The sequence below is a fragment of the Eschrichtius robustus genome, chromosome 12 (assembly GCF_028021215.1).
Source record: "Eschrichtius robustus isolate mEscRob2 chromosome 12, mEscRob2.pri, whole genome shotgun sequence".
In the NCBI taxonomy this organism is placed as follows: Eukaryota; Metazoa; Chordata; class Mammalia; order Artiodactyla; family Eschrichtiidae; genus Eschrichtius; species Eschrichtius robustus.
In genome coordinates this window covers 34,286,877-34,302,452 of record NC_090835.1, presented here as the reverse complement: position 1 = coordinate 34,302,452, position 15,576 = coordinate 34,286,877, and the positions used below count along the sequence as shown (strand labels likewise).

The 15,576-nt window shown below is 43.7% G+C and overlaps 1 protein-coding gene across 1 annotated transcript in view; it reads left to right on the top strand.

The window, feature by feature from the left end:
* The window catches only part of CACNA2D3 (calcium voltage-gated channel auxiliary subunit alpha2delta 3), a 789,028-nt gene that overhangs the window by 709,171 nt on the left and 64,281 nt on the right, over nucleotides 1–15,576 (top strand). Inside the window, exons 30-31 of the mRNA XM_068557675.1 lie at nucleotides 4,988–5,050; nucleotides 8,458–8,528. Coding sequence (XP_068413776.1) covers nucleotides 4,988–5,050; nucleotides 8,458–8,528 — 134 coding nt within the window. The remainder of the gene's footprint in view (nucleotides 1–4,987; nucleotides 5,051–8,457; nucleotides 8,529–15,576) is intronic.

Genomic DNA, 15,576 nt, shown 5'->3' with positions numbered 1-15,576 from the left:
TGTCACAAGGCCCTATGTTAAGCCCTTTACTTGTACAATTACTAATCCCTATTTGTGGTAAAAGAACTGAGGACAGTTGGTTGGTTAGTTGGGTGACTGGATGGATGGTTGGTTGGCTAGTGTGATTGATGGTGTTTTGGATAGTTGGGTTGGTTGATTGATTGGTTTCTAGTTGATTGGTTGGATGGATGGATGAATAGTTGGTTGAATAATCTGATGAATAAAGTTAGAGGCAGTGTTCCTACAACCCACACTGCCTCTGTGCATTCTCATATCTAAAAATAAGTGGAAATGGATTCCCACTTAGACTTCGAAACATACAATATATATTAGTTGTTCAGTAACTGATTTCACAGGTGGTCTAGCATAGTGGTTAAAGGCACAGGCTATGGAGTTAGAATAGCTTCAAACTGTGACTCTGACAGTAATAAGCCTTGCCTTTGTTTCCTCAACTATACAATGGGGGTAGAAACACCTACCTCACAGAGTAATGATGAGGATGAATGAGATAATATATGACAACTTTATAGCACAGCTCCTGGCGAATGGTAAGCACTCAATAAACATTAGCTATCAAACAAAAACGTCTGCAGACATGTTCTTCCCTTAGAGTAGTGGCTCACCTGAACCTAAAACCTCAGACGGCAACCACATACACACTTCAGGCAATGACAGTTTCCACTGGGCATGCCTTCCTCACTACTAATGATCTCCTTTAGCAGCCATTGGGATGGACCCCCATTCAAATATCATTTTAAAAGTTCACACACTTTGAAAATTAAGCATGGAATTTGCTGGATTGCTGAACTTGATCTGATGCTCATTTTGCACTTTGAAACTATCATCCATTTCCCATTTTGACTCTAAATTTTGGCTTCAGGCAAGCAGTTGACATCGTTTTAAATGGAAAAGCCAGGCCCCTTTCCATCCTTTCAGCAGACTCTTTCCACGTGTCATTCCCCTTTCATAGCTTTTAATTAAGTCTTTGAGGCCATGTCCCTCCACTCCCCGAACTGCCCTCGAGTGATCAGGTCCCCATTAAAAACAGCTGTGGGGGCTCATTAAGTTCACATGCTTCTGGCTTCTCCTCTGTACTGAAGACCTGGCCCAACTCCCACAGACTTATCAGACATGCTTTGCCTTGGATCCACTCCAGCCCCTCTGTCTCTCCCAACAATGGCCTCCCTGGGCCTTGGCTAGAGTGCCCTGGGCCGGTGGGTGGAGTCGGTATGGCCAGATGTCTTCCTGGCTTGTAGATACATCTTCATGGAGGGCCTGGCCATGGGCCTGACTGACGACTTTAAGGAGCTCCATTCCACACAAAGCAAATGTTAACTTCAGAACCTGAGAGGCAACCTCTCACACACTCACTCATTCCTTCAAGACACGTTTACTGAGCCCTCCTTACGTGCCTGGTACCTCCAACACCCGGGGAGTCAATGGGAAGCAGAGTCAGAAATGGCCCCTGTCCTCCAGGAGTTAACTGGTTAGCAGGGGAGATGAGCGCACACGCTTATCAGCTGACTTGCCTCCCCAGCCTCTTGCTATAAACTATGTAACAACTTCCCTTTCTGAGAAACTCAATTTGCAGCAGTAGGATACTTATAAAGAGGGCACATAGTAGGTGACCAATAAACATCATTTGCTGAATAGACACAAGCACAGGTCCTTCAGGTACTCACTATGCACCTTGCTCTGTGCTCAGCACTTTGTACTCACTGGCCTACTTAATCTTCTCACCACTCCTCTGAAATAGTTGTTGCTGTCTCCATCATTCAGATAAGGAAACTGAGACTGGGAGCGTTAAAAGGCTTTGCTCAAGGTCACACTGATAGCCAAGTGTCAAAGTCTCCGATTCTCAAGCTAGTATCTTAGCCTCAGGTAACACAGGTAACCTTCCAGGTAACACAGGCGTGGTGCTGTGCTTCTCACCCCCAAGTACCCTTTCTCCCCAGCTTTCCTTACTATCTGTGACTGCCCAATTCCCATGGCCTGGTTTGGGGCTCTGAACCTCAGATATCTACCTGACCTGCCTTTGTGGCCTGGAATAGGACTTCTCTGAGCAATACTGAGTCATCAAGTAGTTGAAGAAAGATGCCTTTTTAAAAAAAGACAACTTCTCTCACCCACTCTGTCTTTGTCTCTGCATTTTTCAAACAGCCTCGTCTTTACATGTTTTGTCACAGGTGGCTGTGGAGTGGTTGCTTACAATATCTGTCAAAACTTAGAGCTCCTGGTTTCCCCAAGCCCTTCAGCCTGTCAGCCTACCCTTGGGACAGGGCTCTGGGCAGACTCCTTCTGAGAGGTTTGGCTTAATTTGGGGCAGAACTAGCACAGTGAGGGAAAGCTGAGAAAATATCTCCTCTCTTTCTTTTTACTGGAGGAGGGAGTATGGAGAAGGTGATTGGCTATTTATTGTAAAGAGACATAGAGAAAACAATTTATCAGACTGGAATCTGGCTAATTCTGTCCTGTTTCATAACCCAGTACCCTGCTCACTTTACTCCAGTGGCCTTACTCCATTCCACCATACTTCCCAATAATTTAATCAAGGAAGGTCTGCTTATGAAGTCTTCACAGAGACTAAATATACCTAACATAGCAATATTGCCTATAATGAAAACTAAATGACACCTTTCAGATTAAGGGGCCCAGTTCTACATCAATGACACAGCATCCTTGCTTCTGACCTGTGATTTTCTCAGTGATTTGTCACTCACAGTGTTGGCAATATCTGTTTCTTACTTTCCCCTCTGTGCCTTCCACACCAGAAGAGAGTGGGAGCAAAGGTGGATGCCTGAGAAGTGAGTCTCCTAATGGCCAATCCAACCTTGATTCCACCCAGTGCTGGCCATTATAAGGAGCACAGAGGTCCTCATTTCCAAGAAATGAGAAAGAACCAAACATTTATGGCAAATAATGAAACATTTCATTGAAGCTTTGTCTCTAAATAAAGTGGAAATGGTGAAAATACATTTATTTTATTTAACAAATTTAAATTATAATTGCAGTCATACTCTAATTCTATAAACAAAGGACACATTTGGTTTGGGAGTAGGGAGTATAACATTTCTGATAAAATTATAAAAATCACAATATAGAATCCTTCACTTTATATTTGATTTTCACAGAGTGATCACAAGGAAGGTCAAATGTAGTGGAGCTTGATCAGTTTCCCCAGGAGCTTCTCTTAGTCCCTTGCTTTTGAAATCATTCTCTTTGGAAGCATCTTTCATGTTATCTGTGGTGATGTTTTCTTTCTTCATGTGTTACCTATGACAGATACTGATGTGCCCACGGCTTCCTGTGTGATTGGAGCTGATCTCCAATATCACTTTCATGGGCTTCATGAAATATTGCCTCTTTCCGAAGATTTTCAGTTGACTTTATAATCTATTTGCTTTGTACTGTCTAATATTTACAACATTAGACGAACAGAGATTGACCAAAGATATAGGTCTAATAGCAGCAATACCAGTTGGCTAGGGATGTTTGAGTAGGAACTCACTTTATAATTAGGGATAGAGGGTGAGTTATGATGACTTTGGATCTCTATGCAACTGCAAGGATTTGGAGAGTCAGTATTTTAATATGGAGGCCACTCCTATGCTCAACATGTATGACTGAAAGGAGGTTAACCTCCCTTTGCATCAGGGTCTATATCTGCAAAATGACAATCAGGATCCTCAAATAAACAAGGGTATAGATTTGTCTGATATGACCCAATTAACTTAAAATTAAGTTTAACTCTGCACGTAGCTCGTGGCTGCCATATTGGACAGTAGAACTCTATGAGTGCTTTTGTAGTGCTGTGTCCTAAAAAAGGAGAAAGTTTGTCAAGACTCCCACCAGGGACAAAGTAGTCTCCTTACAGCTAAGAGCTTCTTTGAACAGCAAGAGTGTGACCAAGTCATTCATCTGGCCCCTTGGGATAACCGAGAGAAACCCTTGGTCACCAAAGCAGCTGACTCGTTTCTAAAAGATGCTAGCAGGCCTTTAATTTTCTGCCGATTCTCCACCATTGCCTACTAATAAAGGATGCATCTTTCTGACCAACTTACTGCTATACTTTTGTGCCTCACCATAATCGACTACACAGATAGGTAAATGTCCCAGAAAACACCAGCCCTGCAGTGGTCTGGAGCTAGGGGAATTTAGCTCAGGGTAAAGATATGTTACAAATTAAATGTTGCAGTCGGTATGTAAAGCCGCAATAAATAGAAACTGAGTTACATCAAGGACGGAATAAAACCTTAAATTTAAACTCCACAGCACTGTAATTAAGACTTAGCCTGTAGCAAATCATTCACTTGAGATTAAAGTAGCATGGGGGAAGCAGAGGTTTGGGCTTACCTTGCTACAATTTATAAATCTGAGCTACCAAAAGCTAACAGCCCTGCCCCCAAATCCAGCTCCCAATTAAAAACACAGTTTGAAAACCTTTAGGAGGCCTGAGGGGACCCTTTAACAGAAGTTCTGCCCCTTCCCTCCTGCCTAAGTCTATGAACAAATTAAAAAATATTACCTGGTCCCCTGATGGTCTTCTGAGCTGACACGGTGTTTTCATTAATACATCATTAGAGTAATGGCATTGTGCTGGCGTTTTGCTTTCAAAACAGGCTGCACTTCAACCACCATGAATACAGGCTCGGGGGCCTCTGGACACTTTGTTCCTGGGAAATATTACTCAGGTCATAAAAGTTTTTAAAAAGGAAGATAAACTGTAATGCATAACTTTAAAATGTATATTCTTTTTATCCTAATCTGGGATGTTCAAGGCTTGCTTCGTGTTTTATTTTTGTTCATTAGTTTTGCAGAGTAAATGCTGGGGTTAGCTTAACCATAGCCTTAACTCCTAGAGCCAGCAGGCATTTCCAGTTCTCCCAAAACAGCCTAAAATAGGTGTCTCTCAGGTTGGAAGTATGTCATTTCGTGTAAAAGCAGCCTGAGGACCCAAAGTTGAAACTGTGGTGTTTTTATTTTCTAGACTGTGAACTGTTACCTCATAGACAATAATGGATTTATTCTGGTGTCTGAAGACTACACACAAGTGAGTGAGAAATTTCTACCTACTCAAAGTAAGGATCCCAGACTGTGCTTGGGTCAGGGGGAACAAACTATGGTGTTGAAACTTTGAGACATGATCTGTATTTAAGAGGTAATAGCAGGAGATTATAAAACCTTATTTCCATCCCTTTAAGAATGTCACAGCCTACTTCTCAGCAGGCCCCAAAGAGATTTTACCTCCGGAGAGGAGAGGTGGGGAGGGGTGCAGAGCCCAGGGTCTGCTCCCTCACTCATAAAATGTTCAATTTATGGAGCTCTTTGCCTTGAGCATGGTGGTGCCTGAAAGAGTTTGGGCAATTTTAAGGAGGTTTCCTCCTTTTTTAATATTTTATCTTTATATAATTTATATATACACACAAATATATGTATGTATTTATGTATGTCAAAGTAATTATTCTTTATGGCTTTCTTTCTGGTTTTTACTTTTTAAAAATTAGTTATCTGAGCTCAGGGATTAACTTGGGTTCTCAACACAGAGGGACAAGAATCCACATATAGAGGAAGAATGTTTTTCATTTGATCGAGCTGTGTGCAGTACAGGGGCAGGAGGGAGAGATGGACAGAAACCAAGCTAGGGTGCTCAGCAAAGAAAGCTCCACTGATATTTGGAAATCAAAATAAGAGTTAAAATCAATAGCATTGTAATAGAGAAACACGGGTTTCTCCTTTAAAACGTGGTGACTGACAACTTTTTCTGCAATTAGAAATGAAATTGGCATGTTAAAAGAAAGTCAAATCAAGACAAGTTTAGCAGTGTGGTGTAGTAAAGTAACACCAGAGGTGGAGGCAGATGGTTTCTGATGCAGGCTCTCTTCCTCAGCTAGTTTTGGGATCTTGGGTGCATCACTTAACCTGCCAGGGACTCCTGGCGGGCTCTATAAAAGGAGGATGGTTGACTAAACAAGGCTTCTCCTAACTCTAATATTTGAGGATTCTAGCATTTTATAATGAAGTGTCATTTAAATCATTTAAAATGTTTTAATAGTCAACAGTGCGATAGACCCATTAATGCCTAATAAATTAATTAATTGTCTTTAAGTATGACTCCTTAGTGTCTAAGCTCAAATGGCTTGTTACTTTGTGAACACTGGCTCCAGGTAACATGTGGAACTGTGCTTCAGTTTTCCCCCTTATCTATGAGAACACTGTGGGATTTTTTTTTGTCTATTTATTTTATTTTATTTATTTATTGTTTCTGGCTGCATTGGGTCTTCGTTGCTGCGTGCAGGCTTTCTCCGGTTGCGGCGAGCAGGGGCTACTCTTCGTGGCGGTGTGCGGGCTTCTCATTGTGGTGGCTTCTCTTGTTACAGAGCATGGGCTCTAGGCGTGCAGGCTTCAGTAGTTGTGGCACGTGGGCTCAGTAGTTGTGGCTCATGGGCTCTAGAGCGCAGGCTCAGTAGTTGTGGCGCAGGGGCTTAGCTGCTCCGCGACATGCGGGATCTTCCCGGACCAGGGATCAAACCCGTGTCCCCTGCACTGGCAGGCGGATTCTCAACCACTGCACCACCAGGGAAGCCCATGTTGTGGGATTTTAAATGCACCTTTGGTGGGTGACAGTTACACAGTTGAGACTCAAGCTGCCCATACATGGTCTCCTCAGATGCTGGACATCACTGGATGTTGGACAGCTGATGGACGTTAGATAGGAAAGGTGAGCCCATGAAACAAGGCCAGTCTCTTGGGAGCAGGACTGGCCATAGGCCTATAGTAATATGCCCGTGTGTCTGGGAGGAGTGAGAAACCAAATCTATCCCCTGTGAGGAGGAGCTCTGTCATCCTGCCATAATCATGGAGGGCTGAGGGTGGGAACCTGATCCTGGGGGAGGAAGGACATGACAGTATCTTCCAGTGGTGAGTCTTGGACCAACCAACAAAGTGAACCACTGAAATAGTGACCCTTTCCCAAGCTATGGCCACTACATGTGGGCTCTGATCCGTGCTTTATTTCTGGATAGAATAGCCCAGGGAGCCTGCGGGCCTGCCCTGCCTCAGCTTGTTTGATGTCTTGTTTCCTGTACTCCAATTAGGCTAATTCTTCTTCATCAACAACCAGTTCCATTGATACTGGCATATTTACACACCAGAAATGCAAATGTCCTTCTTGCTCCCAGCAGCAGCACATACCCACAGAGTTTGCCAAATGTTCAAGTGTCCCTGGAGTGAAAAAGGCAATGCGTGACCTTCAGTCAGTGAAATGTCATTTCTTTCTTTCCTCCTCTCTTTTCTGACTTTTTGGCGAAGTCTGTATGTGCCTTTCTGCCTGAAAACTCCTAGGAGCCTTGTTGAGGTCACTGCGTTGTAATGGAATCAGGATTTAGTTAATATCATACAAAGCCTATGGAATTTATATAATTTGGGCTCTGAGTGTAATGCCGTCCACCCACCTCCACATAAGCTATAAATCCTCAGAGCACCCACAGTACAGATGGGGGTTCTCTACTGATCTACACTAGCCCCTTCCAGGGTGTTGGCAGAGGAAGGCTGTTGCTCCAAGCTCTGTTCTGCTGCATTGGATACACCCTCGCCCTTGGGACACTGATGATAGTGGCTCCAGGAATCTGGAGGGATGCCCGAGGATGTTAATCCTTCATTCCACCATTCAGAGTTGGCAAATCTCGGCCAGCACCAAGAACTGGACTTGCAGAAGCATCAGCCTGGCGCTGGGGAAGGACTGCTAGGCCTCCAGTGCCCTGAAGACAGCCCCAGAGCTGGGGTCGGCCATTGGAAGTCTGATTGGCCGAGCCTTCTTTTCGCAGGGCTGGACAGCTTCATTCTTGGTCAACGTATTAACTGCCTATGGACAAAATGAGGGTGTTCCTCAGAAAGTAATTTAGAGAAAGGACATATTCTCTGCTGTAGGAAATTTATAGAACCGATGAAGAAGACTGCTATATATCCCTAAACAGGTCATTTAGGAATTATAAACAATTCTTTTTATTACTGCTTAGGAAGCCCTTTCACAGCCTGTTTCTGTCTGTATGAAGTAGTGTTTTAATCACAAGGGATTGAGAGCAGATTAACGCCTACTCCCTCTATCCAAGAGTAATGGTGCATGCGTGTGTGCTTGTGCGCATGTGTGTGCACACGTGTGCATGTGTGTTTTAATTACAACACTCAGCACGTGTTATGCAATGTCACCCTTACCCCGCCCCGCCGCCCCTGCCATGTATTTGGAATATTCACATCTGCTTATTAGTTTGCTCTGTAATCCCATAACTTCTCATGGCTATTAAGACCTTTTCCGCTGTTATGTAACAGTAGTCCTGAAAACCTGCTTTTTTGCCCCCGTCAGCTCCAGGACACAGAGTGTGTCCATTTTTATTTCTTCTCTGGTGTTTGGGCACATTATTTATCTACACTTCCTCATGGGTCTTCTTTTCTTCCCTGCAGACTGGAGACTTTTTTGGTGAGGTGGAGGGAGCTGTGATGAACAAATTGTTAACAATGGGCTCTTTTAAAAGGTAAGGGATTTTATGGTTCCTTGCGTCCCCCGAGAAAGTTTGCCTAAACAAAATAAAACAAACCAAGGTCAAATAAAGCAAGCCCAGACTTGACCCCATGGCTGTGTTCATGCTCCAGCAGATCTTCTGAAATTCGATGCCTTTTGCATGAGTGTTAAGAGTCTCAGAAACTCAGCTCACAATGCATTCCCTGTTCCCTTAGCATAGCATTTATTAGAGGCTGGTCCTGAAGTCGGAGCCTGCACTGGGAGGTGATTATGTTGGTCTGAAACAAGTGATTGCAGAGAAGCAGGAAGCATTTTCACCTGGTCAAAAGGAGGAGGGAGTCTTGTCTCACACTGACAAGCTGGGGCAGCTTGCTAGAAATCTGGAACTCAGGGATGGGAAGTGATGTTTAGAGACTCGATATAATTTTAGAAAATCATGTAAAAGTTCACAAAACCTGCTCCCAGGTGGAGGTAAGCTTAAATCTGTTGCTAGAATTGCTAAAATTGGTGGTAGGGACCACTCAACTGAGTTGTGAGGGCTCTTGTTGACCCTAAGTGAAGCTCGTATAGGGTGATTTCCTCACAGCCCCGCATCCCCCGTGGGCAAGCCAGCCATGCTCTTGGGAACACCAAAGCCAATGAGAAAGATCATCACCCTGCGAGATCAGGATGCCAGTTTTTTCCCCTCAGGAGTCAACCTGTCTCCCTTCCCTTGGCCTCCCAGGGAGAATGGTGGCCCATTAGTGGTGCTTTCCTGGACATATATGATGCTGTTAAATATATGATATCAGGAAATACAAGGATGGACCTAGGCTCGCCTGTGAGAACTATTGCACATTGGTTGCCAGTGGGAGAGACAGTCCCCCCAATTTATTACTCCCCCGCAGCTGAATGGCCAGGAAGTGTTAGCTCAGGAAATCAGACTTTTAAGCTAGTCAATACGACCAACTGAGTGCTGTGCTGAAAGCAGGGAATTCAAAAATGATGACCCAATTTTTGAGATTCCGTAGCTTGTTTGTGCCAGAAGCAAGGAAACAAGAAATGATATTTTTAAATGGCATGACTCCAGCACTTCTGCAATCTCTGACACACTTGCTCTCCATCCTGCCTGAGTATTCACCTCTGCTTGAGTCCCTCTTTAAAATTCAAGTACATTTTTTTCCTTCTTTTGCCAGGAGTCGTTGTACATAAGCTTGAAAACTGGGCTTGGAGCTGGGCTCGGGTTGCTCTGCTGGATTGTCTGCCATCCAGGGCACCACTGGTTTCTTGTATCTTTATGTGGATATGTACATTTGTATTGTGTTAGCTTGTTTTCAACTTGGTGGGGGTAGGGAGAGACAAAAGAGGAAGAATAAGTACACACATGTTTCTCATTTGAAAGCATATTTTTCAACTTTTTTAACAAAATGACTTTTTTTTTTTCCTCTTCCCTCTTAGATATTCCTTTCAAACAGTTTGGTGGGAGAAAGAAAAAGGTTGTAGCAGAATTTTAAATTCCTAGACTTCTCCTTAATGTGGGTGAAGTCTAGTTGACATGAATTTAGAACTTTCACAAGAGTAGCTAGCATATTTGAGAAAAGAGAAGTGCTGGGACTCTCTACTAAATTTTAACAGCGACTGCTGTCATTTGGGAATTACTTGACAAACCTCCTAGGCTTCTTCGAAAGGCCCCCTCATGAGGCCAGGACAGCAATGAGAGTTTGGGTTTTGGAGTCAGATGGACTGGCTTCAAATCTAGCTGCATGACTTAGAATAAGTCATGTTACCTCCCCAGGCATTGGTTTCCTTACGTGGAAAATGAAGATGATAATAATAATTACTTGCAAAGGTTGCTGTCAGAGTTAATGAGATAATAATAAGCATAAAGTTCTGACACGGTGCCTGGCATATATAAGGGGTCAGTAGTTGCTAGCTGCTGCTATGATTTTTGTTGTTGTGGGTCTTTGACTTAGCCTTTTACTTTGCACCAGGTGATGCTTTTGTTTTTATTTTACATTCACACATTTCTCAATGGGCTTCCCATGACACCTGGTGATGGGGTCTCCATCCAGTGTTGGGGTACTGAGGTCCTCCTGGAACTCAGACGTTCAAGCCCTTGCCCTTTCCAGCATGTTTACTCAGAAAATAAGGTTGACAGTCCTTTTATTCAGAGAAGATCTGTATTTCAGAAGCACTGAAAGGATGTAGCCAAAAGTAACAGTGCCCTGGGACAGATGTCAGGCACCATGTTAAACTGTACCCCACCCCCAAACACAGGATACATGGAGGTTAAGTTGCTTTGGTGACATGGCTGAGCCCTGGTAAAGCTCAGGATCCATTCACGTAGCAGACATCTCATCTCAGCATCTTGGACAGTGCACCCTGGCACAAAGTTTCTTAATTTGGTCTGCTTACACCCATTTCTAAAGAAACATCTTTCATATGCAGGAGCCCTACAAACCATCTTCTTCAGAAAGACAGAGCTCAAAGTAAAGAACGCCATCTCCCTTTATCAACCTCCCTTTTATCTCTCTCTCCAGTGGTCCATAGTCACTGCCTCTCTCTCTAAAGCAAGGCGATGCTTGCCTACTTGGCATGGACTCTTTCCTTGATTGTTTGGCCACTTACCTGGTGACCCGATGGCCATTCTACTTAGGTGCCATCAGAGGGAAAGAACATCCACTTCTGCATCTACAGTGCCATGTGGGAGGAAGGGAAGTCACTGATTTGTGTGAACAAATTACCAACTTGAGGGAGCTTTGAGAAAGTTCTTCAGCAGCATGTGCAAACCATCTAAGAGGTAAAGTGGTCACTCTTGGTCACTTAGGCTGAGTCTCTGACTTGACTCTGTCCACCCCACTTACAGATGACATAGTGCCCAGGGCCAAATAACATACCAATAGCCTCAGCAATGTGAAAATAATGAAGGTAGCAGTGGCTACCTTCCCAGAGCACCTACCAACATACCAGGCCTAGGTTGCAACTGACAGATCTTACTTCCTGCAGTCCTTTCCAACAACTTGTGAGACAGGTATAAACAGGACCAGTGCAAAATGAAAATGTGGTGCCCCTTGCTCAAAAATTACTGAGAGTTTCAAGATGGCAACAGCAGAGCATTAAACAAAGCACGCAGCCCTTCTAAGTGCAGGGTTCTGTCCAGTTACACAGGCCACGTGCCCATGAAGCTGGATCTGGGTATATATATATACGTATTTGATAGATGGAAATAATGGGGCTTGGAAAGGTTAAGAACTTGTCTCTGTGTAATGGAGCTGGATTCAAACATCCTGCAGTCTAAACACAGGGAGAATTTTCTAGCCTCTCCCCTTTACCTGGTTCTATGTACAGTAACATTGTGTAGTGCATGGAACTTCCTTCAGTTTTGTTGGAGACAAAGTGAAGGATAGCCAAGGAGGACGTTGGCCCAGCAGTGACTTATCTGGGCAAGCAGAACTTTCAGGATGGGAGGCCAGCCGAGTGATAAGATCACCCAGATTTCTTTTAACTAAAGTTGATAAATTGTTAAACCAAGCCATGTCCCCAGGCTTCACATATTTTCTCATAAGATACCATATTCCAGGTCAGCTTTTTGTGTTTCAAACAGAGGACTTGAAATACTTTTTTATTCTTACCATGGAAAGTAAATGGACTCCCTAAGTGGCCCTGACTCATTTAGGGCTTTTCATTTTAGCTGCTTTTCTCCTTTAACTGAAGTTCATGTCCAGTAAGAGCCTTGTATTCATATTTCTCAAAAGCCACAGTCCATGGCTCTCCTTGCTGGCCTTGGCAGTGACTTTGCCCTTCTCACAATACTAAGAGAAAATCTAGTTTCAAAATATTTTTTATTATACAGTAATTCATTTATTTCCCCACCCCTTCTTGCCCCCAGTGATGGGACTCAATGTCAAATATCCAGGGAAAAGTGAGAAAAAATATATATAGCTGGTCATAGCAGAGTCCAAGATTCCTGATAGGGCCTCTTTGATATACTGGATTTGAAATATGAAGACTTCAGGCTGAGCCTCAGAATGGCCACTGTGTGGCCGTGGACAGATTCCTCAGTTTCTCTGGGTCTCAGTTTCTTGGCCACCAAAATAGGAATTTTGGTGAGACGGGATTTTGTGAGAATCACCTGAAATAAGAGAAGTGAAAATGCTTTGCAAATTGCAACGCTACTACAAATAGGAGGTAAGATTAGCTCTTGGATAAGAGCTCCAAATGTCTGAAATCTTTTTTTTCTTTTAATTTTCTTCTCTTCTTTTTTAAATCACTAATGACCCCCGAAAGGTAGTTACTGCAGAGCAGTCACAGTGTTGGGGGTGGGCCTGTGGGCCTGGACTCAGCTAGCACCCCTGGAGAGCTCTTAAAACACACCCATGCTCCAGCTGTACCCCAAGAGATTCATATTAGATTTGTCTGGGGACGGAGCCCAGGCATTTATGCTTTTTAAAAGCATCCATGTGATTCTCAGGTGCAGTCAGGGTCAAGAAATACTAAGTTAAATGCACCGGGTGCCAGTCTAGGTGCTGCCCAACTTCGAAGTTGCCTGACTTTTGGCAACTTTAACTTCATAATTTCGGTTTTCTCTGCAGCAAAATGAAATTGAAGGAGTGATTTTCATACCTGCAGTGAGGGTTAAATGGAATAATGCATGCTTTTACCAAACATCCTTGTGGTTTCTGCCAAAGGGTCTTCCCTTGTTCTTTGTGTATTTAAGTAAGCTCGAGGAAGGAAAGACCCATGGGGCACACCTGGCCCTTGACTTGCAGAGAAAAGAACTGCTTGCTAATAATTTGTTTTTGCTTTGGGAGCTACTGAGAATTCCTATCCCTCTTGGTTGTGTCTTTTCTGTTTTGTTCTGTTCTGTTTGTTTTGTGTGCATGGCGCAGCATGCCTGAGCTTTCATCCCTCCAAGGCCATTCGTATTTTCCCTGTGGGGCCTGGTGAATGTCCTCCTCACCTCACCCCTACACATTCATTAACATAGTCAACTCGTGTAGAATTCCCTGTGGCGGCTCCTTCTAAATTGCCTTTCTAAAACGGTGACTCGTCAGGTAGGATTCAAGACTTGGACCATGTCTACCCCTGTCTCCATATGATGGACCTGCACTGGCTCCATGGCGGGTGACTGGAGCTTTCCCTGTCTTTGGTGATTGTGTTACATTTCAGCGAATGCCCTGGCCTTGGAATCCAGAGAGTGTTAGAGGAGAAGTCTGTTATGTTTGGATGGCTGCTCTCTAATACTGACTGCTCCACCGATGTCTAATACTCAACAACTCATGTAAGGAATGTAATGGCCTCTTGGCTTCCTGTTGACCTGACTGTGTCCACTGAAGTATGCTTTGTCAGAGGTGGCATTGAAGGGAACAAGAAGACGGATTGGCTTGGACAAGTGTGTTTCTGGGCCAAACTTTCTGGAATGCAGAAACATGGGGATTCCAATGGACTGCTCTTTAAAACCCGAAAGCTGCTGCTTGAGGATCCCCAATTACAACAATAACAATAGCCACCGTCATCTACATCATAATAGCAGCAGGCCTCATTTATTGAATACTAATTGCAGTTGACCCTTGAACAACACAGGTTTGAACTGTGGGGGTCCACTTATACACGGATTTTTTAAATAGTAAATACTGGAGTACTACACGGTCTGTGGTTGGTTGAATCTGTGGATACAGAACCGTGGATATGAAGAAACTGTGTTTACAGAGGGCAAATTGTACTCGGATTTTCGACTGCACAGAGGGTCAGCTCCCTAACCCCTACATTGTTCAAGGGTCAGCTGTACAGGCAAGGCATTATTCCAAGCAGCTTACATGCATTACCTTAATTAATCCTCATGGCAAATCCATGAAATACCTACTATCATTATTGCCATTTGACAAAAGAGGAACTGGAAGTGGAGGCTTTAAGCGTTTTAGTAACTTGTTCAAATTCACCCACAGTAGTGTGTGGGAAGATGGAATTTGAACTCGTGTCTCTTGGATTCTAGATTCTACACCATGTTTTCCTGGTCACCACTCATCTTTTCCCATAGTTGGAGAAGACTAAAGTATTCTCTGCAGGGATATTTGTTCATATTCATGCTTGTTTTGCCTTGAGAGAAAGTAAAAAAGTCTTTCAAACTTGAAGTCCAGTGTATTGGTTAGTAGTTGGTTCTACTAGAAATAATAGGAAATTCCAAAATAACAAAGCGTGAAAGAACATAGGAGTCTTTTTCTCTTTTATGTGAAGGAAGTCTGAAAATACTAATTTGGGGGCCTCATGTTGTCATCATGGACGCATGACCACATCTTTTTTTTTCTTTACCTCCTTCTAAGTTGGCTTTTAAACTCAAGATTACCTCATGATCCAAGATAGCTGCTGAGCTGCAGCCATTAATTCTGCAATCTAGGCTGGCAGGAGGATTCTAGGAGCTCCAAAAGGCCAAGTAAAGTTTCTTCTTAAAATTTCTTTCTTTATTTAAGTACTTAGTCCCATACAATACTTTTGCTTCCGTATAATACTTCTGCTTAATCACATGGCCTCACCTACCTACAAAAGGACCTGGGAAACGTGCATATCAAAAAGTCGGTGTTCTGCTCATTGCGAGAGGAGAATGGCTGTCGGGAGACTGTGACAGCCTCTGCCACATCCACCATGCCCCAGTTTGCTTCAGACCACCCAAGTCCTCTAACTATTGAATCCTGCTTCCTGTGACATCCACTTTGAAACCCTTCCAGAGATGAGGCTATATTCCTAACTCCTAGTTTTCTCCACACTCCACATGCCCGTGCAGTCCTGAACACAGATGGTCATAGCCACCATCTAATGCATCTGTCAGTGATGTCTGACCCCAGGCAATGACAGCAGGAGCACTCGATAACACCTGTTGGGTTTGACTAATAGTAATGACACTGGCAACACCAACATCCCTAGGTTCTAACATCCTGAGCCTCAGTTGCGTGCCCCACGCTGTGCTAAGTGCAACTCAGGCATTACCATGGTGCAGTTGTTGTGAAATGTACACATGGCGCCAGGCATTTGGCAGAGCCCAAGGATGCTCCTCTAGCATCTAAGTTTCCCGCCTCAAGTGTGTTTTG